Here is a 25,434-nt window from a genome sequence, read left to right as displayed (position 1 = left end):
TACAGATCTATAGGTTTTAATGAACCAAGCCATCAGAGTTACAGAGGGTTGGGCACAGGAAGGACAGCAATGCTGGACTTGGGTGCCACAAAAATACTGGTGCCAGATGAAATTCAGCTTTCCTTGCCACAGAGGACAGGACAGGTGAGGTGACCTATGAGTCCCCTCACCTGATATGGCAGGGAAAAGCAGGGGCAGCCCAGCTGAGTGCAGTCCCTCCCTGCAGCTGGCACCAAACAGCAAGACCAACCACCCTAGGAGCAGCCCATGCTTTGTGGCAATACCCCACATCCCCTTTTCCCAAGGCAGAGGAGGGAGAAGTGAGGCCCTACCAGCCCCTTTAGGAGCAAGGATCAGCTATCCTGCCCATGAAGATGATGGTGTTGAGGGCAGCTTCCCGGATGAAAAGCAGGAAGGGCCTGTTGGCATTGAAAATTTTTCTGTTCATAGGGAAGGAACGGCCAGAGATGGTGACAGCTGTAGCAGCTGAGGCCTCGCTGCCTTCTTCATTCACCTGCCAACCAAGGGAGAAGATGGGATTAAAATACAGCATCGTGCAGCATGGAGAGGGCTCACCCTCCTCCTCTACAGAAAGCAGGGGCCAGCCTCCCTCCAAAGCCCCAGGCTGCTGAGAAGTGAACTGTAGATTCAGAGCTATTATTTTCCCTTTAATACTTGTTTTTAAAAAGCACTTGTTACAAATATCAACATTAAGTTTTAATTTTCCTATCCTTAAAAGACTTTTTAAAAAAATAATTAAGTCTTTAAGAGGAAGACATGCTGGCACAAAACAAGGCTCACCTCAAGGAAGGCTTTGTGGAAAGCTTCAGACACGTACAGGTCTGTGCGACCCTCTGCAACGATACCTGAAATACAAAATTATGCAAAGGTCAAAGCGTGAGTCTAGACACAGCTCAAGACAGAACACATTCCCATCCTTTATCACCTGGGATCAGGCAGAAGGTATGGCTGTCCTAAAACAAAAAACCTCCTCCTCCATGTGCAACTGACTGCTAAACTGCCATGTCCTCAGCGCAGAGCAGGGCTGAGTGTCCATGGTGGGACTTGGCCAGAGAGTCCTTCACTGACTGCAGCAACCTACAAATGCTTTCATGTTCTCATTCCTCATGTGCTGCACCTACTGCCCTGCCATGTAGGGAGAAATGGCTGTCCCTCACCCCTACCCTGCACTGCCCTATCTCCACATCTCACCTGGGAGTCTGGCGTTTTCTGGACTGAAGAGATCCTCCAGCCCCATTTTCCTCAGCTTTTCCTTGACACTGAAGCTGTCCTCAACGCGGAAGCGAGGGAGGTACACAAAGAGGGACATCTCCTTCATGGAATCTATCCAGCCCTGCAGTTTCTCTGATGTCAGGTCTCGCTCCACCTCCTCCAGCCGTGTCCCAACACTGGGCAGGACCAGCACCATCGTGATATCATCTCCTTTGTAAGGCAGCTCCAGCACCTGGACTTTGTCCTGGGGGATGAGTGCGTAGTGGAACTTGGACTCCTGGTACATAGTTGGGACTTGGCAGGTCTCACCACTGGCTTTATGAAATACATCCAGTTTTGTGTTTGGAGCTGGGAACTGTGATTTCCAGTGCCCCTAAAAAGGAGAGGGGGAAAACAAATATGAGCACCATGTCTCCTTCCAGGGAAGTGTGCTGCTCCCCAGTTTTGTTAGCTGTACCTTAAAATAAATGGTGTTGACCAGGACCAAGACAGTGAGATCATCAATACCACTTTCTGGGATCACTTCTGTAATGCGCCTCTCTGTCTTATTAGCCACCCACTCATTAATGATCTGCCTGGAAAGTTCTGGCTTCTCCTAAAGGAAGAGACCAAAAAATGGTTAAGCCAAGTGTTTTAAAACACCTCTTTGTACCCCTTCTGCATGAGACAGGTTTACAGAGTATGTGCTGGGGGAGGACAATGAAGCTTAGGTATGATGAATGGGGACATGGCTGTGGTTAAGGTGAGCTGAAGCAAGAGGAGCTTGCATCCCAGATTCTCATGTTGCTTTCACTCGTGTCCCACACACCCAGAGCAGAGCAGTTCTTCTGGGCAAAAGACAAGGATAGACTAGGGGTGTGGGGTGGAACCAAACAAAAAAAGCAAAACTCTGAGTGGTTCAAACTTACTTTGAAGTTCAAGGGCCAGAGTTTTGCTCCATAAACAATTTCACTGATGTTCTGGTAAGTCTCATTAAAGACCAAAGATTTCTCCCCAAAGAGACGGTTGGCTGACACCAGCTCTGAGGATTTGTTTGCTTTCCTGTAAAGGCGGCAGTTCAGCTTGGCAAAGAAGAAATGGATCTGATCTGATGTCTTCTCTGAAATGGTGTCAAATCGAAAGACCTGGACAAGCCAAACAACAACAAGGAATCCATGAGGAGGCTCTTGCACTCCTGGGCCCCAGAGGAAATGGTGGTGCAGCCTTTGCCTCAACAGCAACAAATCTGCAAGCCCTCAGAGCTTCACCCTCCATGTGTGGGAACCCAAATCTATGGAAAATCAACACATCACCAGCCCAAGACCCCCTTTGGAGAATCCAAATGGAGGATTAAACTCTGCTCAGATGTGGACGTGCTGCTCCTCTTTCCAACACCAGTTTTCTTGCTCTCTATACCCTGCCTTTGACTGGCCTCAGCTTCCCCTTTAAGTGCTGTTAAAATTAACAGTGTTCATAACCCCTTACCACACTCCAGAGATGAGCATTGCACCCACAGGGCCTAAAGCAGCTCTTGGGTCATACCAGGTCATGGGTGGACTCACATGTGCTAAACCCTCCTGTGACAGTGCTAAAGGCTGCTCCTTCCCAGGAGGAATTCTCATAGCCTGTTGAGTACATCTGGTGCATCATATCTATTTTTACAGGGAGTGGGAATATGTAGCAATCATTTTGAGGGTAGATTTTTGCAGCACAGGGAATCTTTTATCTGTTCTCTGGAAGGACAATTATGAATTGTCTGCTGCTATCCAACCTCAGGGCTTTAAGGCACAGAAAATCCCACAGCACATTGCTCTTTATGGACCTCCAAGATCTTTGGCACTGTTTCCTGTAAGGCAAAGTTTGTGTTAGCAGCCATTTCATAGGAAAAAGGGGGATTAGGATTGCAGGTATAGGTGGCTCAATGGAAAAAGGTTTCCCTCCAGTGGGAAGGGCTGCCAAGAGAGGAACACACAAGTGAAGATTTTGGAGATGTGGTTATTGCTGCTCCACTCACGCTGTATGGATGACAGGAGACCAGCATTATTTATTCCAGAGGTAGGATCTGTAAGGACATCAACAGAGGGGACAAGCAGAGCAGTTTGATTCACACCACCTCATAGCAGGGAGAAATGCTCCTCTGGGCTGAAGTCTCCAATTGGAGAAAAAGGTATGGGTAGCATCAAGCCCCACATAGCAGGTGAGTTGTCAGATGAGTGTGTCTGACATTGACAAGAATGCTGGGACAGGCAGGGAGTTAAATTAGTCACATGGAAGAGCCAGAACCTCTTAGTCTGGGATCAGAACTATCCCATAAATATAGAGCCAGCAGGTGGAGGAAGAGGCTCCCCATGTACAGGCTCCCCTGCCCTGGAAGTCAGGTGGACTGCCAGGTCTCCCATGTGTCTGATTTTTGTCCCAAGGAAGAGAGAGAAGGAATGTGAAAAAGTTCTCTGCCAATGGGACTTCATATCCTGGCTTTTCCTGCTTTTTACATAAGGAAAAGGTTAGCTCAATCTGCAAGAAGCAAACTGTTGCCATTCCTTTCCCTCACCTTCCAAATGGGCTTCCTTTCCTCCAGATGACAACTAAGCTCTCAAACCCAGGAATGCTGGATCCAAATAGGGAGTAAGGGGAAAGAGCTGGGATCTAAATAAATCCAGAGACCTGGTCCAGTGGAAGGTGTCCCTGCCCATGGCAGAAGGTGGAACGAGATGAGTTTTAAGGTCGTTCCAACTTGGGATTTCCTTCCCAAGGCAAGGAACCATCCTGACCCTGAGAGGAGCCATTAGCCATGATCACCTTTCCTGTCTTTCAGACCTGCTACAGGAAAAGGCTGAGGAATCTCCACCAACCTCCATGAGCTGCTGGAGGGTGCTGCCACAGGCTCCGAGCTTGGTCATGGCAAAGGCTGTGGAAATGCTGAGGGGTGACATGAAGATGTTTTCCCCGTTGTCCTTGGAGTCAGCCAGGTACTTGTAGAAGACGACAGCAAACCGAGAATTGGCTTTTGACAGCTCCCAGACCCGGGGGTTGGTGGACTCTGGGAGCTTGTCCTTTGCTGGCTCCTGCCCCTCACCCTCCTGGAGCTTCTTGTCAGGGTTGCGATAGATGCAGATGGGGTTCACTGGGATGTCACGTGGCTTTGCAGTGCAGATGTCTTCCACAGAGTAGTGCTCAGGGGCAGCCAGCCCCCACACACTGAGCAGGCACACCACCAAGAGATGCATTGTCCTGGAACCAGAGAGAGAGCTTAGACTGTGCTGCTTGTCTGTGAAACCCACGCTGCTGCCACAGCCCGTTCCAGCCACCATCGCAGTGACAGGAGCCCCACAGTCCTCCCCAATCATCCTTTGGCCCTGGATCTGCAGGATAAAGGAGGACACACAGCTAGCAGGAGGACAAGCCTGCCTTGAGCACCCAATGCTGTTAGAAGCAATATACTAAAACCACTGTTTTCCCAGCGACCTTTTTTAAGCAGCAGGTTCAGCCCTGATAAGTTTGTACCAAAATGGATGTTTTGAACTTTTGAGTCCTCCTCATTGGCCAGTGAGGTGGCTACAGCGTTAAGGACCCTGCCAGGCTCACCCCAGCTTTACAGCACTTTTCAGTTACTGATGTAGGAGACACTACGGCAGAGAAGAAAGGTGATAAGGAAAAGGTCTCCAAAGTTGGTCCCTCCATGGACTGAGCATCTCTAATCCCCAAAAACTGTACTTGATAAGCATGTATGGTGTAGCTGGTGCATCACACCAACTCCTGTCCAAAGTTCATACCACCTCAATGCACACTGGTTGTCCTTGGTACCTAAAGAGTGCAGGCTAATGGTAATTACTGTGTTCCAGCAAAAGCAGGTCTCTGAAGATCTGCCAGCAAGAGAGAGATAATTTATATTTTTTCCCTTTGCTATAGCACACTGAACTTCAAAATGGTTTCAATTAAAAGGAACCTTAAATACCATCTGGTTGCACCCCCTGCCATAGGAAGGGACACCTTCCCTAGTCCAGGTTGTTCCCTTGGACACTTCCAGGGATCCAGGGGCAGCCACAGCTTCTCTGGGCACCCTGTGCCAGGGCCTCCCCACCCTCACAGGGAATAATTTCCTCCTAAATCCCATCACCCACCAGCTCTGGCAGCAAGGCCTCATGTGGCCTGTGGTTCTAAGATGCCCCTTGCATGACTGCTTTGTTTATGCATCCCTTGGGAGGAAGCTCAAGCACCACAGCCACAACAGTTTGGGAAACAACCACTGGGAGGGGCTGGCAGCCTGCCCAGGTCTTGCCTGCTACAGGGCACTTTTTTCAAACATGTGTCTAAGTCGAGTAAGTCTCTCTGCCTGTCTCCACATATTCACTGCCATGGCTACCAAGAGTTGCCCTCTGAGAAACTAAATTGAAAATCATCTGCATTTAGCACTGGTGACCTCCATGTGTGTGATCTTCCAGCGCTGGTGGGCCAGCACCTGCTGGGGGAAAGCAGGAGCAGCTCAAAGGCTGAGCTGGGATGAAGGAGACCTCTGGGTTCTTCCACAGCCCCCTCCCTGGGCTCTTGGCCAATGACTTCATTTGTGCTCCAGTTCCTCTGCAAAAGCAGCAATTACCTCATCTGACACCAAAACTGTCTGGAGTGCCAAAGCTGTGTGACAGCACAACAAAACTGGAGGAACTCCCTCAGGCCATGGCCACAGCTCTCACAGGTAGTGACACAGATTATCTTGTGAAAGGTTCAGGACAGATGCAACACCACAAAGGGTAAAAAGAAAAATCTGAAAAGGGAGGGAAGTTAGCCAATTACAACACCAAAAAAAAACCCCACCAAAACACCCAGGCCAAGAGAAAGGAAAAATATTAAGACAATTGAAAATACTCCAGGAAGTGCTGGTCTTCCGAACCTTTCAATTCCACAGGAAAAGTCAGCCAGCAACAAGCCAGACACAGTCCAGAGTTCTGCAATCCCGGGGCCAGGAGCAGAGCCCTTCACTGCCTGCAGCAGCCCTCCCTCACCCACACTTGGTCCTGCAGCTCCAGCAGCACCAATGCACTTGCAGCCAGTCCCACCATGGAAAGGACCACCTCACCATGGTCCCTGCCTTGTCAGTCCACTCACCTCCAGGGAAAGCCTGTCCTGACCCTATCTGTACAAGGACAAACAGCTCCTTCTGTCAAGCCAGAAGCAGCTCGTGGTGTTTTCCATCACACAAAGTGCTGCTAATCTAATCTCATATTTAAAAGCCAAAGCACAAGAGTGGAGAGGGCATCTCCATCCTCACCCTGTCCCCATTAAATGAGAAAGACTCCCTGTTTTCTCTCTGCAGTAAAGTCCCAACTCCATTAATTCAGGTAAGATACAAGACTTTAAGCTAGTACCTTAAATCTACTTTACCATCCATTACGGTTGACCCAGCCTCTGACACATCCAATCTTGTCTCTTACAGGCAAGAGCCCCTGTTGTTTCTTAGACCAGCTCTTTGTTGTAGCATTTGGCCAAAACCCACTCCCCCTAGCCCACAGCTCTTCAGCCCTCCCTTTTCCTCTGCAGCACCGACATGTGTCAACCTGGAAGGATACCAAAAGTATTCCCACAACAGCACTGCCTGAAAGGGGTTACTGGCAAGGGGGAATGTAGAAATTAGAAAAGGTTCTTACAAGGGTGAAGCAACAAAAAGTGCAGAAAGCCAAGAAATAAGTTGCTGATTCAGCTCAAAATCAGAAGGCTCTGGGGAAGCATCGAGAAACTCCTGACCCCTCAGCTGTTGTGCAACATGGTTGGGCTCTCACCAGCACACACCATTTCCATCCCACTGTACCATGGCTGCAGGACACGATGATTAACTGGGCGTGCAGACCCCCAGCACTCACCCTACTGAACCTACTGGGGCTACTGGTAGTGGTGGGAATGTCCCACAGCACCCACGCACCATGCTACACAGCCCAGCTCATGTAAAATAGCTCAAGCCATTTTGAGATTAATTTAGGCTCTTTAGAAAACTTCCCCACTGCCTCACACCCCAAAACCAGAGTCTAGAGCAAACCAGCAGTGCTCTTTCACAGCCAGCAATTATCAGGGCATCCTGACTTTATTAACTGCCCTCCACACCACAATTGCAGCAGGCTGGAGATAAGTCAAGCCTGACAATTGAGAAAACCAGCCATCATGACAGCTAGAGTGGGAGGACCCTCTCTAATACAGCAAAAAGCACTGTGGCAGCAGCTCAAATTCATAGGCTCCTACTAAGGGAAAAGAAGCAGTTTCAAGGAATTAATTAACAATGAAAGATGAGTGGCATCTGTTTCTCTTACCTGCCCCTGTACCTCCAGCCTTCTGCTTTCAGGAGGTAAATGCAAATTTTTGAGAGAACAGTCTTCCTTGAGCTCAAAGCAGTTTCCCCACTGAATTTCTGTGCTCAAACAGAGCTGAGATGGCAGCAGGGGATGGTGGGAGGGGAGTAGGATGCTAAGGCCAAAGGCTGATGACCAGCTGCCGAAGGTTAAGCAAAGAGTAGTAAAAAAAGAGGCAATGTTTAGTTTGAAAGAGGTTTTAAAGTTCAATCTGACAAAGGAGAGTTTGACCACCTATCCCATGCGAGTGCCACAGGCCCTCACTTTCTGCTGACAGAAATTGAACTGCTTATCCCATAAGAAAAGCCTCAAACCCTTCAAGAGTTTGAATAAAAATTATATAAGCTATTTCTCGATGTAATTTTGGGATCTTGTAGCTAAGCAAAATGTTTCCCCCATCTGTCCCAAGCCCTTTCACCTGCTCCCCATTTCCTGAACAGACATAAGTTGGGAAAAATTGCCCCACTACACATTCTACAGCTTCAAATACATCCCATCTTAAACACACTCACCTGCAACAGGCTCCCCAAGGAATGGTTACAGCCTCAAGACTGCCAGAGCTCCAGAAGCATTTGGACAACACTTTCAGCACAGGGTGGGGTTGTTGGAGTGTCTGTGCAGGGTTAGGAGTTAAACTCTGTGATCCTGGTGGGTACCTTCCAGTCCAGGATATTCTGTGATTCTGTGACTTTCTACTTGCACAGCTGGAAAGCTGAGGATTAACAGCAGATCCCCCAACTCTGTCCAGATTCACAAAGCAGAGTAGTGAGCAGGACTGAACACCTGAATTCTGCAGCATTGCCCCCTGAATTTCAAATCCCAGGAGCAGGCTGGCTCAGCACGTGCTGGAGCCATCCTGTTCCTGGCCTCCAGTAAGAGGAACGTTTTCCCTTAATGGAAAATGCAATTGCAAACTGCTTTGGGTTAAGTAAAATACTTTACTGTATCAGTATGGAACATGGTTAATTGGGACAGAGATTGTGGAGATAAATTAAAGGGTAATATAAAAAACATCCTCCATGAGAAAGGAAGGACTCACATACTGTACCTTGTTACTTCAGGTGGCTGCTGGTTTAATTTTTTGATGGAACCGACATGCTCACAGATCTCAGGGTTTTCAAAGTGATCAGGGATGCTTCACAGCCAGGCAGACATCCAAGCACAGGTTTCCATTTACCCAGTGCTCAGAGGTAATTTAAAGCAGTAAAACCTAAAGTGAACAACTATGCACATCCCACAGAGCTCCCAAGGCATTTATTCTAGGGTAGCTGAGTAAATCTATCTTTTGAATGCAGCAGGTAATTGGTAATTTATGGCTGGTTTAGCTCTAAACAACCACTCAGCACTCGCATTTGAGCAGAGCTATGCCTGTGGAAGCACCCAAGATGGCCAGTGTCTTAATACAAACTGTTACATGCCTTGTTTGTTCTAATACAGGGGCAGGTTTTCTCCCAAAGCTGCTGCTCTCAGACACAAAGCAGAGATCAGAGGCTCAAAACCATCAAGGACCAAAACCTGGCAGCCTGTGGCAAGACAGATGAAGCATCAAGCTTTGGTTTTAGTCTCTCCCACTTGTTTAGTCCTGGAGACAGGGATTTGGAGTTCACAGCTGGGAGGAAGGAGGTTACAGAAACAACTGGACACATCTTAGCTGGAAAGAAACAGTTCTTAAACAAACCCGATTGGTGAGGAGGAACATAAATGGCTTTAATTTTGTTTTGTGCTTTGGGTGTTCACTGTTGAGTTTCATGGCTGTGCACAGGGAAAATGACTCTTGCACTCACAGAGCAAGATGGGATCAAGGAATCTCATGAGCTAGGCTTTTCAAGATTCTTCCTATCCCGCTATCCATATCCAAAGGGGAAAAAATTCCAGCAGGTACCATCCACTTGAGCCTGGTCTCCCCTCTTTTCCACATAAAGAAACCTAGCAAGTTTCCCCCAATCTCTCTTGATGCACCTACCACTTCCTTCCAGAGGGATCTGACTCTCCACAGTGCTTCACATCTTCCTTTTAAAAGCCAGCCACTGTAGGAATTCAGCTCTTTTTTTCCCTTCTGAAGTGAGTCACTAACTACATGAGGATCCTAAATCTTCAGACTAGTGGGAGAAAGGGTAAGGAAATCATCACCAACTGAAACTGAATCCAGTTTTCTGCTGGATTTCCCAATAAATACAATTCCTTTATAGGAACTCAATGTTTCGATTCATCCAGCAATTAAGTGTGGAAGTGTGAGGGGCCTAATAATGAGCAGTGTTGGGCTTCAGCCCAGCAAAACACACCTTACCTTGATCCATGGTGCCCAGGCTCAACAACAATAAACACAATGGTAATGAACATTATGCACAAACTTGAGGGGCAGAAGGCTGTGCATGCCCTGGAGTAGGAGAAGGAACAATTTCTTAGTGAAGCAGCAGCTTCATCCAGTTTCAGATTTACAGACAATGACTTATTAAAGACCACAAAAAGGTGTGAAAGGAGAAGACTTAAAACCACAAAGCAGACTGTGGTGCAAAACTTATTCTCACTTTAAGGCAAGTTCCAAACCAGGCTCAACATGAGACAAATCCTGCTCAGTCCTTGCTCTGAAGGGTCTGGTTTGCTTTTCAAATACGTACACTCTGAGCAATTAACAAAACTGATTATCTTTTCTTGATCACCTCTGGTGAACAAGTGAAGGAGCCACTTTGTTTATAGGTGAAGTCAGAAGAGAGCAGACCAAACCCAGGAGCCATGGCTTCTCTGCTATTTGGCATCTCTTATGCTCCAGCCTGGCAGAGAACACACACACCCTGAGCTGATGAAAATCTTACTCAGATGGTCCAACAGTCTCACATCTCCCACAAAATTTAGAAGAATATACCTTCATCCCAGACAGAAAACAAGAGATATTTCAAAGTGTTCTTCATTAATTTATCACTTAATATAAATGCTGACAGAAAAGCAGGTAAGACTTTGTAGACACTTCCATCTATTTACAAACCAAATAGTGAATCATTTTCCAACTTTTTTTGTTCAATCTGCAATTCAAAGGACCCTCAGACATTCTGTGAGAGAAAGGTGAGGTTGAGTCAGCTTTAAGAGGGAGAAAAGCAAGGTGAAGAGGGAAGAAGAAATAGCATTTCAACATATGGCTTTTTCTATATAACTGCTATCCACGTACAGTAGGTCTCCACTGCCTTGGTCTTTCACACAAAAGTGACACCATTGGCTCTATAGGTCTGAGAATTAAATAAAGGAGACCAATACTGATTTTAAAATCTCTGATCCTCTTGCCTTTTGCCTCCTTCAATGCATTCTATCCCACTTCAGCAGAGTATCTAGAAGATTTTTCTTTCAAGTCTACAAAGTATACTGTAGGAGTAAAGACACAGGGAGTTGGATATAGAGAACTTTCTTCTTATCTCAGTTTTCCCAAAAGGTAGCAAAGCATCTAAACTTTCCTGGAAAAGACATAGCAATTGCCCATGTACCTCTGAACATCTCTTTCATGACCAGGCCTGTATGAACAAGACTTCATAATTCCCCTGAACCTGCAAAGAATTCAATTTATGGAATTCTCATACATTCTACTTTAGCTCTACTCCTATTCAGAATGTTTTGATAGTTACAAACAATAAATATCCACAATATCAACCCAGAGTCAGCCACTCCCATGAAGGATTGAGAATTTTGTTTATGGGAAAGAGAAACAGGAATAGAAGAAAACAGCAGAAGGAGAAGAAAAGCAAGGAAAAACACAAGGAGAGAATGAATATTTTGTTTAGCACTGATTCATGAGAACAACAGATGGAATTTCACTTATTTAGGATCCTAAATAAATTTAAGAAATAGTTCATAACCTGACTCAACAAATTTCATGGTCTCCTTTATTACCTAGACTATCCTTTATTTTATTTTTTGTTAAATATACCTCTGCAGGGCACAATCACATACAATCAATACGATTGGATAATTACATGAGCTCTATCCCAAGCATATATGCACCAATGTTAAAAAGTTATTTAAAAAACAAAACAAACAAACAACCCAAAAAATAAAATAAACTCCACCCAAAAAGGTGATAATGACTGCAGAATGTCTCGGGGAGACTTGTAAGGAACTAACAAGATCAAAGAAAATTAGACTTACAATAACCACAAAAAAAAATCATGTATCGAGAAATCCCACAACTGGAAGTGGATGATTTCAAAGAAGAAGTGGGAGCTGTCATACAGATCCCACAATTCTTCCTCCCTCCTCTCACACAAGTCTTGCTTCACCTCTTCCTCCCCACAGCAACAAATACAAGGGGGGGAAGAGCTTAACACAACGCTACCAGTTAGAGAAAATAGAGAAAAATAGCCAAGCTACAGAACACTTGCTGACTTCAAGGAAAGATCCTTTTAGCATGGAAGCTGCTTACACAGCAAACTGAGGCTAAAGGGGGAATGGGAACTCCTTAAAATTAGGAAAAACTGTAAAAGTGATTCGTTTTGCCCATGTTGATCAGCGTCACTTAAGAGAGGCTGCAGATGAACAGCACCAATTGGGAGCTGTGCAGCAGCTTGATGTGAACGAGGTTGCTTCATGCATTTATCAAAGGCTGCTGCCAGATTCATTTTTAAAAGCTACAAATAAAGAGGTCAGTGCACACATCCAGTTGTGGGATCCATCTGATATACAATCTGGTTTGGATGCCAAAGACTTGTGAGTAGTGTCTGCCACAGAACTATTAATAAAATATTTTTAACATTACAAAGAAGCAAATAATTTCTTGAGCATCAAGTACTCCACAATATTTTTTTTCCACTTACAGATACATTTACCCCATATACATTTCACATGTAATTCCATCATGTCTAATGCTTTTTATTTCCAGAGACTGCACTACCTGTTGCTTCTGTCTCTTCCAATGCTGTATTTTTCAAATTGAAGCGGACAATTGCGTTTTCCTAAAACTTGCAGATCTTCAAAACAGTTTTTTCCTGGCATATGAAAACATCCAACCAGTATATCCAAGCAAAGCTGCCTTGCCGGATGAAGTTAGGCACCTAAACCTTCCCAACTGCTGAACATCTTGCAATTAGCACTAAAAATCATACACAAACTCACTGGAATTGCAAAGATTGCCTGGGAAAGATCAGTTAATTACTCATGTTACTAAGCTACAGGCATCCAATTTTGATTATTATGGCCACATATTTTAAACATTAAATGACTGCGATGTTCCTGATGCAGACAAACCCACATTGCAATGCACTCTTTACATTAGGAAATTTCAGAAAAAGCTGCAGCCTCTTTGCTTCCCCATGGCATAACATTACACTTGCCAATAGGAAATAAAATTATAAAGAAAATAAATGTTAAGTTTGTTCTCCTTTCTCTGCTAACCAAGGCTCTACTTGCATCACAAGAAGTGCTTCAAAGACTGTGACAACACTAAGCAGTTACATTCTTCTTCCTACAGAAGAATAAAGGCCACATGTTAACTATAGAAGGACACTGTGCTGGGATAACATTTCCCCAAATCCCTTTCTTATGTTGTATAACTAGAATTAACTTAACTCTAGTCTCTGTCATCCCCTGACATTCCAACAGAAAATAATGCAGTTGGTAACAGCTGACTATGGAAATGAAAAAATGTCAAAAACTTCATTGGGAATTAAGAGTCAATTTGAATTGAGAGCAAATCAATTTGTGTTACAGAATAATTTGTATGCTGATTTACCACCCATCTCTTGGCACCATAGCTGTGGCTTAGAAGAGCTGCTTCATTTTTCCTCAGAAATTCAGTTTACACATACTCAAGCAAGGTGAATGGTTTTCCAGTTCATAACTCCATTACCATGTTGCTCTCTTTTTTCCCCTCGGGGGAACTGATTTATTGTGATACAAGAAATTAAGTTGCTGACATGCTAACTTCTTTTGGGTTGTTTTTAAATCAGCAACGTTAGGAGGCAGGAATGGAAGGCTGTGTTTTGGAAAGTGAATGCTTACAAAATTTGAATATGAATGTAACATCATGCCTCAGCAGCACTGCTCTGTGTTCCTTCTATCTATCCTATGACCAAAAACACTTCTCCATACACACACAGACAAGAACAAAAGCTTGCACGCTGCATATGTTTGAGTCTTTTCTCCCATTTTTGAGCGGAGAAGGTGGCTGGCACTCCTGCTGTTGAGCCTCCTGAACACTGGCATGGCATTTCTTGGACCATAAAAGCAGGTCTGAAAGAGCCACTCCAGAAAAAAACTTCATACTGGAGGTCTTTCAGATGACTGTCTTGTCAGTGTGGTTTGTTATAGTCCAAAAATTATAAATGGCAATGGAAATGAGGGTTTATGCTACTCAGATTTTAAGAGATTTCTCTTTGAACCTAAAAACTTTAGTAAACAAGTGTGTGAGAATTTGAGTAGCTCAAGGAAGGGGAATGCCATCAGCTTTCTTGTATTATCAATCAAAACTTCACTTGTGGCCCTTTCTAATAAAAAATTTGCCCCACCTTACTCAGTCCATGCTGCCAAGAGACAATATCATCACAAGTTTGGTTCTTCCACATCTAATTTAATGCAATGCTAGTGTTTCACAATTCTTTTCCGTCCCAGTGGATTTAAAAGTCAGTCACATTTGTAACACAGATTTATCTTTTACTATAACTGAAGAAATTTTCAATTAGTATTTAATTTAGAAACACTTAAAAACAAGGCTTCAGGGATTATAACATTTCTATGTTCCTTCTCCTTCTCTAAATGAGCCATTCAGTCAGCTGAGAGTGCATGGAAGACTGAAAACACATCACAACACCTCAGATACATCTCAGTACATTGCAAATTGTATGACTTAATGGAATGATTTTCCACAATTCAATGCATGGGCAAGGCTTGACAATCATTAACTTCTGGAAATTGTTATTAGGATAATACAGTCAACTCACAGTACCCTACGCAAATGTCTGACAATCAAAATGGCTACACCAGGGGGAAAAAAAGTGTAAAGCACAAGTCTTTGGCTCTCCTTTAAACAAAAACAGCAGTTTACCATGTTTATACAGATCCCCCGTTTGCCTACCAGTAGGGGCAATATCACATTTGTGCATCACTGAGTAATAACACCATTAGAAAAGGCAACTTCACAGAAGTTATTGGCTAAGCGAATTCATTTGAATGCTCTGTTTTGAGGCAGCAAGCTGTCACTGTTACACAATCAGGGAGGGTGGATGGGCAAGCCACAGGAGAAAAAGACACAAAAAGGGGAGAGACGGCTCAGAAAAAACTACACAGAGCAGAACTTGAGAAGAACAGGGATAAAAGTGCTGCTAGCTTGAAAGGTGCTCTGATCTACAGAAAAAAAGTCCTACTTTGAAATGGGACAGCATGCAAGAAGGGCAGAAGAAAAACTTTAAACTTCTCCTATTAAGAAAAAATAACTAGGTCACAGGACAGACAGATGAGATGCTGACAGAAGGAGGGAAATAACACCACAGAATAAACAGATATCATCTATATACTGACTGAATCACTGACACACTGAAGCTTAACCTACCACTTGAAGCTTCCTATTCTGAAGGTTTGTCCATGCTGTCCATCTGGCTGAAATTCAGATATCGATGAGGGTTCAGAGATGTCTGGTGCAGCAGAAAATTTAACCTACCTACCAAAGGACACAGCAGTGCCTGACACCATGGCAATACTGCTTCCTCTTGCCCAACAGAAGGAACTAAATCACTTGGTAGCCAAGACCAATTTCACTGAGGTGGCCAGAACTCCTGTATGACTGGGACTATGATGGGCTACAGGAATGAGTGCAGCAAGATAGAGTCACTCCAGACATTTTCACACTTGTTAGCTGTAAACATCAATGCTGCCACTACATACAGAGCTATCTGTCCCCCATGGTCTCCCAGTTTTTCCACAAAACCGGAACATTTTAGGTGCAGTTTCCAGAAAAAACTTAAAAGCATGCACTGCATTTTGCTGTTTGATTTGTTTAATCAACTAAACTTTTGTAAAAACAGCAGAAAAAGGGTAAGAGGAGGAGGGGGATGAAACGAAGTCGAAAATCAATACTGTTAGTAGATATTAAACAAACTATTTAACAAGCCAAACTATAATTCTGGGCAAACAGGGCATTCACCTGGATACATTGATCACAACAAGGACATTATGCACAAAGTACAGCACAGAGAGCTGGACGAAGGAAAAAAAAATCCTATGCACAAAGTACAGCACAGAGGGCTGGACGAAGGAAAAAAAATACCCCAGTAAGGTCTTCCTTCTAATCCACAGATTTTAAAAGCATTCATCATATGTAGGCCAGCAATCTAAATAGTGCTTACTGAAGAATTCCAGGAGAAAAAGTGGAGAAAAGAATAATCCCTAATTGGTGAGGGAACTAGAAAATAAAACATGAGGAGGTTTTTGTCCCTCTAGATTTTCTTTCTAGTATTACAAATGAATCTGCAGTGTCCAACCTATCATAACCATCTTTGAAAATTAATTTTACATCCACAATTACTACAGTCAAAAAAAGGCACATTCTGGGCTTGTCCTCCTGGATTAGAATATTGCACTAATTATCTTGACTAAGATGAGTTCCCTGTGCTAATGACGACACAGCAGGAAGGAGCAAACTAATTAAAATTGAGTAAGAGGCTGACCTGAGCGTGGTGCTCTGCACCGAAGGATGAGAGGGCCCAGGGCCTGTCAGGTGACTTGGGAGCAGGCAGCCAGGAAAAGACCTTCATCCTCCTCATGCCCAGAGCAGAGAAGGGAGGAACAGACCTGATGGGCTCCCCCAACTGCATCACCCCAGTTCTGCTCAGCTCCAAGGGAGTGGCTGGAATGCTTGGCTTCAAGTAGGAGATACAGATCGATAGGGGCAAGGGGAGATGAAGCTGTTTCAGTGCAAAGTTGATTCTTTGCCAAAAGTTAAAAGAGGCATTAGAAAAAAGCAAGCTTCAAACTACTCCAGGCAATTAAGAGGCCAAAGTTCAACGAAGAGCGAAATAAACCCGTGTTAAGACACATGGAAAGTGTGGGGGGATGTGGTGAAAAATGCTTTTATTTTCATTCAGTGCTTCTACCTCCCAGACATTTGATCACAACAGCTGCGCTCATGCGAAAAAATTCTTAAAACATACCCAATATATATACAGATATAACTATGTATATATGTATATATATATTTATATATAAATTTTTATTTAAATAAAAAAGAAAGCTCGAATCCCAAGCCAATATGTGTATCAAATCCTTGACCAGCCAGGTCTGTAGGGCATAATCAAATTCAATGTGAAATAGTATATAAACGCGGTGCCTTGACTGGGCAAATTAAATAATTGCTACTCAAAAGAGTCTTTTGTTTGGACTCTCCTACTGGTAGGCAATAGTGAGACTGTATCCCCTCCCACCCCCCTTTTGTTTCATTTAACAGTATGATGAATGCAAAGCTTAGCCCAAGGTTGCTATAACCTCAGCAGGAGTTAAGGTTAAGGAAAAAAAAAAAAAACTAAAACCCAAGAAACTTTATTAACTCTCGCTTTACCCAACCAAAGCAATGCAGTAATTTATTACATAACCAGTGCTTTCCCACTTAGTAGTCGAACCCAGAAAGAAAAAAATGAGGACAGGCCAAGAAGGTAGAGAGGGAGCAGCACTTGAAAAATCACTCTCAATAGGTCTTCATATCCAGGATCTTACCTCAGCATATGCCAAAAAAGTAAAAAAATGTGCAGCAAGAACAAAATCTTTAATTTAAAAAACATAATCAATAGACACGACTTCTCTGACTTATGCCTACAAAGCATCCACTTAGAGAAGTATTAGATCTATCAGGCAAAATTTGCTTCTCAATACTTCTGGCAAGATCTGTGCTGCACCTTCAGTGGTTACTTTGGTGCGATTCTTCCCCCATGAAACAGGAATCCAGGGTGGATTCACTGCAGGCTGACAAACACTCAGCTGTCAGGTTCTAACATACACAGATCTTAAACAATGCCAGCCTTTAAAAAGAACCACACCTTTGCAAAGACTCGGTCATTTGTAGTCGAAGGAATTGCTTTAAGCATGAAGTTTGCTGCACATCTTTGGACACTGCAATTCACAGCTACTCTCCAACCCTCATTCCTTGTTTACCCTTAAACCATACAAGGAAGTGGCCAAATTGCTTTAGTAAGATAATAAGGAATTATGCACTGGGTATGTAATAATACCAAAATAAAAGAAAAAAACCTACTTCATTAAGATCATACAATTAATCAAACAGAGTATATATATATAATATCTTTTTTTTAAGCCCTGGGATTCAAGGCGTCCAAAGTTATTAAAATAAAGTTCATTCACAGAACAAAAACAAATTTAATTTGAATTGCTTGCAGATACTGCTAATTTTCATTTTTTTAATTAAAAAATGCGTTAATGTGAACTATGTGCAGGATTTGTTTCTAGTAGTTGTGTTTGTGCACATTGCCTCTGGACCTGCTGCTCTGCTACTGCTGCTGCTCCTGGGTTTCTCCAATCATCCCTGGAAAAAAACACAAGATGGAAGCTGCTGACACCCCAGCAGAAGGAATTCCAGGGTGTGCTGGCCTCGCTTCATGGAGCAGATGTGGGTGTCACTCCCGCTCGCTGGGAGTCATGGCCATCTCCTCCTCCCTCGGGGTCCTCTGACAGGCTGAGAGATGCCATATTGTTTGACAGGAGGCCAATGTTGTCTTGGGTCAAAGCTGATCCATTTGGAACATCACTGCTGAAGTTGAGGAGAAAGGGGAAGTGGGTGAAAAGAAGCAATTACTGAGATTTTTTCCTTTATTTTTAAGTAAGCAGCCTTCAGTGTACACATTCCAGAATATTTAACTTACCTAATAATAACTTATCTTTTCTTCCCCCCCTAATTTTAAGAATGTAAACAGTTGTTTTGATTTCATTACTTTCACAGCACCATATGGAAAAATTAGTTCCTGCTCTGGAGGTGTCAATCTGATGGTGCAGCACAGAACTCCAGAACTGGTTATAAAAAGAAGGCACAGACTTCATCAGCAATAGTGTACTTATTCAGAAAATGCTCATTCTGAATAAATATTAATACTGCAAACTGCTCACATGAAGTTTTGTAAACATCCAAGCTTCTCTGTTCAGTGCTGGCCTGAATACACATAGATGCTTGTGGCCATTTGAAAATACTTGCTGTAGAGACTTCCAGCATTCCCAGCCAACATCTTATTCCAAGTGTCTATTAAATGTGAACTGAAATCAATCTCAGCATCTACATAGATGAAAGTCCACCACCGACAACTGAAAGTGAACTGAGTTTCAAAGGGTGTGCCTTCCTAGACAACATCCACATCACATACCTTAGGAGGATGGAATAACTTTCACATTTGAGAGATTTCTTTTATTTGAAACTAAAACAGCAGATAAGGATTTCTTTTGTGGTGGCTTCATAACTCCTGCTTCTCCCTCCTAATCATCCAATACTGGCTGGATGGATTCCTCTCTGACAGACACTGCATGTCTTCTGTTGTGTTGATTTATACAGTCTTATTCCACTCACCTACTACACAGCTAGAGAGCTCCCTAATTCATGTCTGCACTTTAAAAACTTGATTTTTATTCTCTTTGCCTAGTAGGTGATTCCTCATCATAGCTGATATGAGGCAAGGATATTTATTCAACAGGAGAGTGGCCCTGAAGAAGTCAGTTTCCTGTTACACAAAGACAGGTTGAAGCCCCGTGTTACCTGAATGTCAGTGTAAGGTCCTCAGCTGGAACCTTGTTTTGTGGTTCTAATTGCCCATTTTCTGTCTGTTTAGTGGTGCCCAGCTTGCTTTTCATATCCAGTGAAGGCTGGCTCTCCTTTAAAGAAAGGACAGATGAAAAATTCTTTAAGAGTCTGTTGAAAGATTGAGAGACTTCATGCCCTAGGGACGATGAATAAGGCTTGTAAACTGCACTCACACAGTTTAACCCGCAAAAGCCATGAGACAAAAACAGACTTTTAGATATGTTCATCCTCTCAGGACACAGTAGTTCTCAAAAGGAAGGGATGATCCTTGTAACAACAAGCAAAGGCCACAGACTGTAACAGCACACGGACTTGTGAACACTAGCCTGTACCTGCAGACGATGTTCCCTATGTTAAAGCCTTTATAGAACTCATGGCACAGTGACCTTGGAGACAATTTGGTTTCCATCAAATTCAACACCACGCTTATTTCAAATGGTGACAAATTCACAACAGTTTGAAGTGGCTACATTAAACTTCTTCATGAAGAAGATTCAAGAAACTCCTCAGGAGGTACAGAGGTGAAGAGGAAGATGGATGACTCCAGCTGTGGGCATCCAGCAGAGACCCTTTCTGCCAGGGTGAAAGGGCTGCAGCCAGGTACAAGGCTCTCACTGCATCTCTCTGCCTCCCACCCCCCAGCACTCACCATGCTCAGCTCACGGGTTCTCTTCCCAATTTCCCTTTCCACCTGGTGTAGCTCCAAGCTCAGCTGTTCACTTGAGATCATCCCAGGCCACTTGGGAGGTGGGGGTGGGGGCTGTGGTTGGCCTGCCAGGGTAGTCGCCTCTCTCTGCAACAGCAGCCTGTTACTAACAGCCTAAATGCATAAAGCCAAGCACATACACAACTGAGCACACAACACACCAAGCACAGAGAGCTCCAAGGCCATAATTCCAGAGTATTGCTCATTTACAAAACCAAGGCCGCCTCTCACCACACTTCTCAATGTCCCAATTGAAATCACTTCCAGTGCAAATTTCAACATGTTTCTGTACACATGGACAAGTATTTTCATTTTTAAACAAGCAGTGTTAAATACCTCTTGCTGTCATATATTTGCATGTGTTTTCCTCACATACCACTCCCTTCCCAAAACTAAGACTAAGCCCATGAACAAAAACACTACTCTCTTCTGAGCTCTATGTTCAACAAAAGAGAACTGCAGAGAAGCAAGTCTGCTGTTTTATTTACAGCAGTAAAATGAATCTAATTCTACAGCAGAGCCAGAATTATTATTACATCATCTTGAGAGATGTAGTTGTCAATATGTAGGTCTCTACTGATTCATATTAGGAAACAGAGGAACAGAGAGGGGCAAGTGACTATGGTCATTCACAAGTTGCAAGTTACTAAAAGCAGTAGCCATGTCAGCCATTCTAAAAATCTGCTAATAGCTGTGAATCAGTTCTGCGAGTGTGTGCTCTGCATTTAAATACATCATCTTGTACTCCACACAACCCAACATCTGGCTGGTCTTTAAGCAGAAATGCTCATGCAATGCAAAAGCAAAATGATCTAGTTCTTCATGCTCTGGCTGAATTGATTGCTGCAACCTTGTAATAGGCAAACCAGTGAAGATTTCTTGATACCCAGTATCTACATGCAACTTTAAACACAAAAGATAAACTGAAAGCTGTTCTTACTCAAAATAATTGACTAATTCTGCAAAACTCATATTATGGAAAATTAAGGCTCAACATTCAATTCTGTAGGATTTAACACTGACATAATCACAACAATGATGAGCAGGAGAAGGCCACTTAGAGGTTTTGCAACTTTCCAATACTCTTGTATTATGGCAAAGGCAGACATGCAAGATTGAAAACATTTTCTCCTCTCATTCCCAAACAAGAGCATAAGAACACAAGCTATGTTTCAAGTAACTAACAAATGCATATTACTGCAACTACTGCTGTGACTTAACTGTGAGCTCAAACTAATCTGCAATAACCCTGTCTGTAACACGTGTTCTTTAGCTAACCACAGCTTCAGCAGAAGCTGCTATCCACCACTTGTGGCAATTTCTTCTGGGAAAATGTTAATACAAATACTTGCTGAGGTACCTAGAACAGTTTTCTGGTAAATATTTACTGATTTTTCCTAAGAAGAAAAAAGTAACTAAAGCTTTCTAAAACTATTCATTCATTATGGTTTGACATTTCTCCTTCTGTCTCACAAAATCAAAAGATTTCAGCTCATTAATTCAAACACACACTCATCTTCCCTTATGCTACAACTACATCTCTTCTAAGCAAGGAGCCATAAAATATTAAGCCTTAATTTTTCAAGCTAAATATATTACATATTTACTTTCTTGACTCTTGTGGTTTGTGCTATTTAGGAAGAAACAGGTACAAAAAAAGCCAAACACGTAACAGATGAAGCTCATGGCTTTCTGCACATAAAATCAGACATCTCCAACAGCATTAAAGTCAAGAAGAACAGGCTCCTACACCACAAGCTTGCCTCTGAGTAGAGCTGAACAGAGGGGGACTGAGAAAGAGAATGACAGCAAACAAGACTGACCACAGACTGCAGATTGAAATATGGTGTTGATGTGCACGTGGAGTGCAGGGAAGTTTCTGCTGCTAAGCAGAAAGGCTGACACTTGCACCACAGCCCTGATGTGTGGCATCACTGTTACTGAATACCACTACAAAGGTGAGCCCATGAAAAGCTTGACCAGCATCATCTCTCTCCATACCACCCCCCAGTGCTGCTCCAAGTGCCAGTACCAACCTCCAGTCCCCGCATTTGTGTCTGCTGGCTGATCTGATGGTCAACTTGCTGCAGTTCCATTCGCAGCTGCTGCTCTCGTTCAGCTGAGGGCAACTGCTTCCCATGACCAGCCACATCTGACATGGACAGTCTCTCCCTTTGGGATTGGAAAATAAGGCAATTTCAAAAAAAAAATCTTCACTCAATTGACACAGAAAAAAATAGATATAAGAAAATTTAGAAAAAGGCAAAGAAAAAATAAAGCAATCCTACCTGTCATTGAAACGTCCCTGAGAAGGTATATTTTGATGAGGAGAATATGGAGAGCCTCCCCAGCCACCGTGGGTTTCGTAAGGACTGTAGTCTACCAGGGAACAGAAGAAAACCACCTTGCATTACTACAAAATCACTGTTTCAGTTGCTCAGCCAACACAGAACTAGACAGAGAAGAAGAAAGGCCAGCCCTCCAGTTATGAGAAGTTCAACACTTGTTCTGATTAAATGAACACAGAAATACTCTCTGTAACCAGTCTCACATACCTAACACATGACTCTTTGTGACAGCCTTCCAGAGTTTGAGACTGCAAAGGACTTGAGATACTCAGGCACATGAACAAACACAGAACAAAACTTACAGACATGATGACTGCAGTTATTTTTACTACTGAGGTTCCTAAAAGACTCAGGAGTTCATTGATAATTCTGACATATGTAGGTTACTACAGTTTAAAGATTAAGTTTTCAGGGCAGTCAGAGTTCTACCTGTAATAAAGCCTAAAGAATTAGTGCAAGAAAAAGCTAGAAGCAAGTCTGGGGGTTATAATAATTATATATTTTCTTAAGATTATTCAGTGTTCCTCAAGAAAGAGACAATCTTTTGGAGTAAGACAGAAAGACATATAATACACTTGATTAGAAAATAAACGTATTGGAAATTAACTATTCCAACTTTTTTGCTTTGCCTAACAGTACACAAGACAATGGCTGCATTAAGCTTGCAGGAGCAGCTATCCATAAAGCAGGACAGCAGCAGTACAGTACTTCATCAAGATGGTTTTGCATTAAGTACTTGGCAAAGTGCTAAGCTTCTGGATTCTGCTGCTACAGACTTAAAATAAGCTTCATATCAGAGGGACTGGCAAAAAAAGGTAACTTCTTCCAAACAGCAACAACATATCCTGAACTGTGTATGCACAAACATGTAATGGAATCAGTGAATATCTCGTGTTGGAAGAACACATAAAGACCACAAAGTCCAGCTCCAGGCCCTCCACAGACACCACAACAATCCCACCCTGGGCCTGAGACTATTGTCCAGTACCTCTGGAGCTCCGACAGTCCTGGGACTGTGACCATTTCCTGTTCAGTGCTGTTCAGTGCTCCCCCACCCTCTGAGGGAAGAACCTTTTCCTGATATCCAGCCTAATCCTCCCATGACACAGCTCCAGTCCTATCACTGGTCACTAGAGAGAAATCTGGGCCTGCCCTTCTGCATCTCCTCAGGAAGAAGCTGTAGACTGCTATAGGGTCTGCCCTCAGTCTCCTCTTGTCCAGACCAAGTGATCTCAGGAATCTGTGGCAACCTTGTTCTGAATTCACTCTTCTCAGTATAACCTTACCTGAAGTTATTTTAAGTGGCAGTAACACACCACAGCTGCATTTCTAAGACAAGATACAAATTTACAGGGCTTGTCTGTAACCTGAACAGCACTGCAGCAGTAAAGAAAACAGCATCAGCCAGCAAAATCCAAGAGCACAGATCATACCTGAAATGATGGATTTGGTGGCAGCTCCCTGAACTGCCATGGCCTGCATGGGCCCAGAGTTCTGGTACATGGCTTTGGAAGTACGAGAGATGGCCCCAAATCTTGACACAGTTGGTCGGTCTCCAAATGGAATGAGGTCATCGTCCCCTGCCTCGGCTGCTCGTCGCTGCATGTCCAGTCGCTGCTCACGCATGGCTTTACTGTCCACATTCTGGACAAGACATGGAAAAGGCACTCAGAAATTCTTTCAGAAACTAACAGCACCACATTCCTTTCACAACAATTTGATAAGTGCAGTAAGTTTGTCTTGTATTTTCTATTCCCTTCACTTTTCAACTAGTTTTCCTACTCTTCAGTTTTTCTAACTCCACTGTCAGAGGGGACGTCTCCTTAATGATCTACCTTAAGATAACCATAACCTACACCAGTGAAAAAGCTGCAAAATTAATTGTGATCAAATCCAGACGAAGAGAGCAGCAGCAAATGGAAACTGAGACAGAGAAAGTCTAATGGGAAGAGAAGGGAGAAAAAAATACCCCGTATGTAAATTCAAAGAAGACATCAGTGTGCATCTCTGAGGAATATATATTCCTTCTAGAATCAAAAAGAAATTTCTCTGAAGCCCACTGTTAAGAATTGTATCACCTAACAGCCTGCAAATGACCTAGAATGGGAATTTTTCAGTTACCACTTACTTGGACATGTCTAGTACATATTTTCAGGCATTTTTCATTAAGCAGCAGTACTGTTTGGAACATCCTGGTTTCTAACCGAGTTTCAGACTCAAACACCTTAATGGGTCAGCATATGAAGAGAGAAAGTGTTCATCTCTCCTCAAAGAGCTGAGTAAATTAGGAAAGCTATCTGTTGGCAACCAGAAAATGTAACATGGTAAGAAATGCCAAAATCAAGTTAAGATTTGCTAAAGAAGTAAAACCTTATGCAGTAAAACAAAAAGAGTAGGGTAAGTCAGGCCACTACACCAAAAGGCTACAACCTTTGGTATAGCTCAGTATTAAAATAAAACTCTGCAAGCTTTCAGTGGGGATAAGGATTGCTAGAAACAGTTAACATCTCTGAGGCAGGAATAAAGGGGTGAACAACAACAAAGGTAACAACTAAATTGGAAGCTAAAGTCAAGAAATGTAATACTTGGAAACTGAAATCTTAGGGAAAATCTACTTTTGGAATTCTGGAAAAAAAATTACATTTTTAACTCAAGGCCATAGGATGCTAGAACCAATTTGAATATATTTCTATTTATTCAGTAAAGCTGCATGTCATCTACACAATATTCAGCATTATGCACTCTCAGATGATACTACTCCCGTCCTTCACAAAGGGAATCTTATGAACGATTAAAAAAAATAAATTACTGAAGAAATAATTCAGTAAAGGTCTCCTGATAGTTTTTTCCTGTGAGGATACAAAAACTGAAAAGCAGCAAAAATCTCATTTTGCTTATCTGAAAATTAGTTCTGGGGCAGAAGAATACTTTGTTTAGCCTTAAAAAGGAGGTTATTTCTCCAGAACCTTATTACTTCTCTTTACTGAGCTGCAGGTTTTTTATGCAGGTTTCTAGCAGCAGGGATGACAGCCAAGAGCTGCTTATCATTCCTGGATGCTGCCACATGGC

General features: G+C 43.1%; 2 protein-coding genes across 14 annotated transcripts in view; both read right to left on the bottom strand.

Moving 5' to 3' along the window:
* SERPINC1 (serpin family C member 1) lies at positions 1-11,248 on the bottom strand. Of its 2 annotated transcripts, none has more exons than XM_014886751.2 (7): positions 7,509-11,248; positions 4,065-4,443; positions 2,142-2,357; positions 1,691-1,828; positions 1,213-1,606; positions 802-866; positions 1-514 (listed from the first exon to the last, which is right to left on the bottom strand). In XM_014886751.2, exons 2-7 carry the CDS (start codon positions 4,437-4,439, stop codon positions 341-343), a joined length of 1,362 nt encoding a protein of 453 aa, XP_014742237.1. In that variant the 5' UTR covers positions 4,440-4,443; positions 7,509-11,248; the 3' UTR covers positions 1-340. The 2 variants fall into 2 exon arrangements, with proteins under 2 accessions (XP_014742237.1, XP_088026291.1); XM_088170165.1 differs by lacking the exon at positions 7,509-11,248 and adding an exon at positions 5,810-5,972.
* A 146-nt stretch (positions 11,249-11,394) lies between these two features.
* Positions 11,395-25,434, bottom strand: part of RC3H1 (ring finger and CCCH-type domains 1) — a 61,293-nt gene continuing 47,253 nt past the window's right edge. For 4 of the 12 annotated variants that reach the window (XM_014886704.2, XM_014886705.2, XM_088170147.1 and 1 more), the window contains exons 15-20: positions 23,799-24,009; positions 22,306-22,396; positions 22,054-22,189; positions 19,961-20,131; positions 19,267-19,382; positions 11,395-18,276 (exon numbers count right to left, since the gene is read on the bottom strand). In XM_014886704.2, the coding sequence (XP_014742190.1) occupies positions 18,123-18,276; positions 19,267-19,382; positions 19,961-20,131; positions 22,054-22,189; positions 22,306-22,396; positions 23,799-24,009 (879 nt within the window). In that variant the 3' untranslated portion in view covers positions 11,395-18,122. The remainder of the gene's footprint in view (positions 18,277-19,266; positions 19,383-19,960; positions 20,132-22,053; positions 22,190-22,305; positions 22,397-23,798; positions 24,010-25,434) is intronic. The other 8 variants (XM_088170145.1, XM_088170148.1, XM_088170150.1 and 5 more) reach the window with 5 other exon arrangements.

This window comes from Sturnus vulgaris, chromosome 9 (genome assembly GCF_052056855.1).
Source record: "Sturnus vulgaris isolate bStuVul1 chromosome 9, bStuVul1.hap1, whole genome shotgun sequence".
Classification (NCBI taxonomy): domain Eukaryota; kingdom Metazoa; phylum Chordata; class Aves; order Passeriformes; family Sturnidae; genus Sturnus; species Sturnus vulgaris.
The sequence above is the reverse complement of the archived record's forward strand: the minus strand, read 5'-3'. Positions and strand labels throughout refer to the sequence as shown.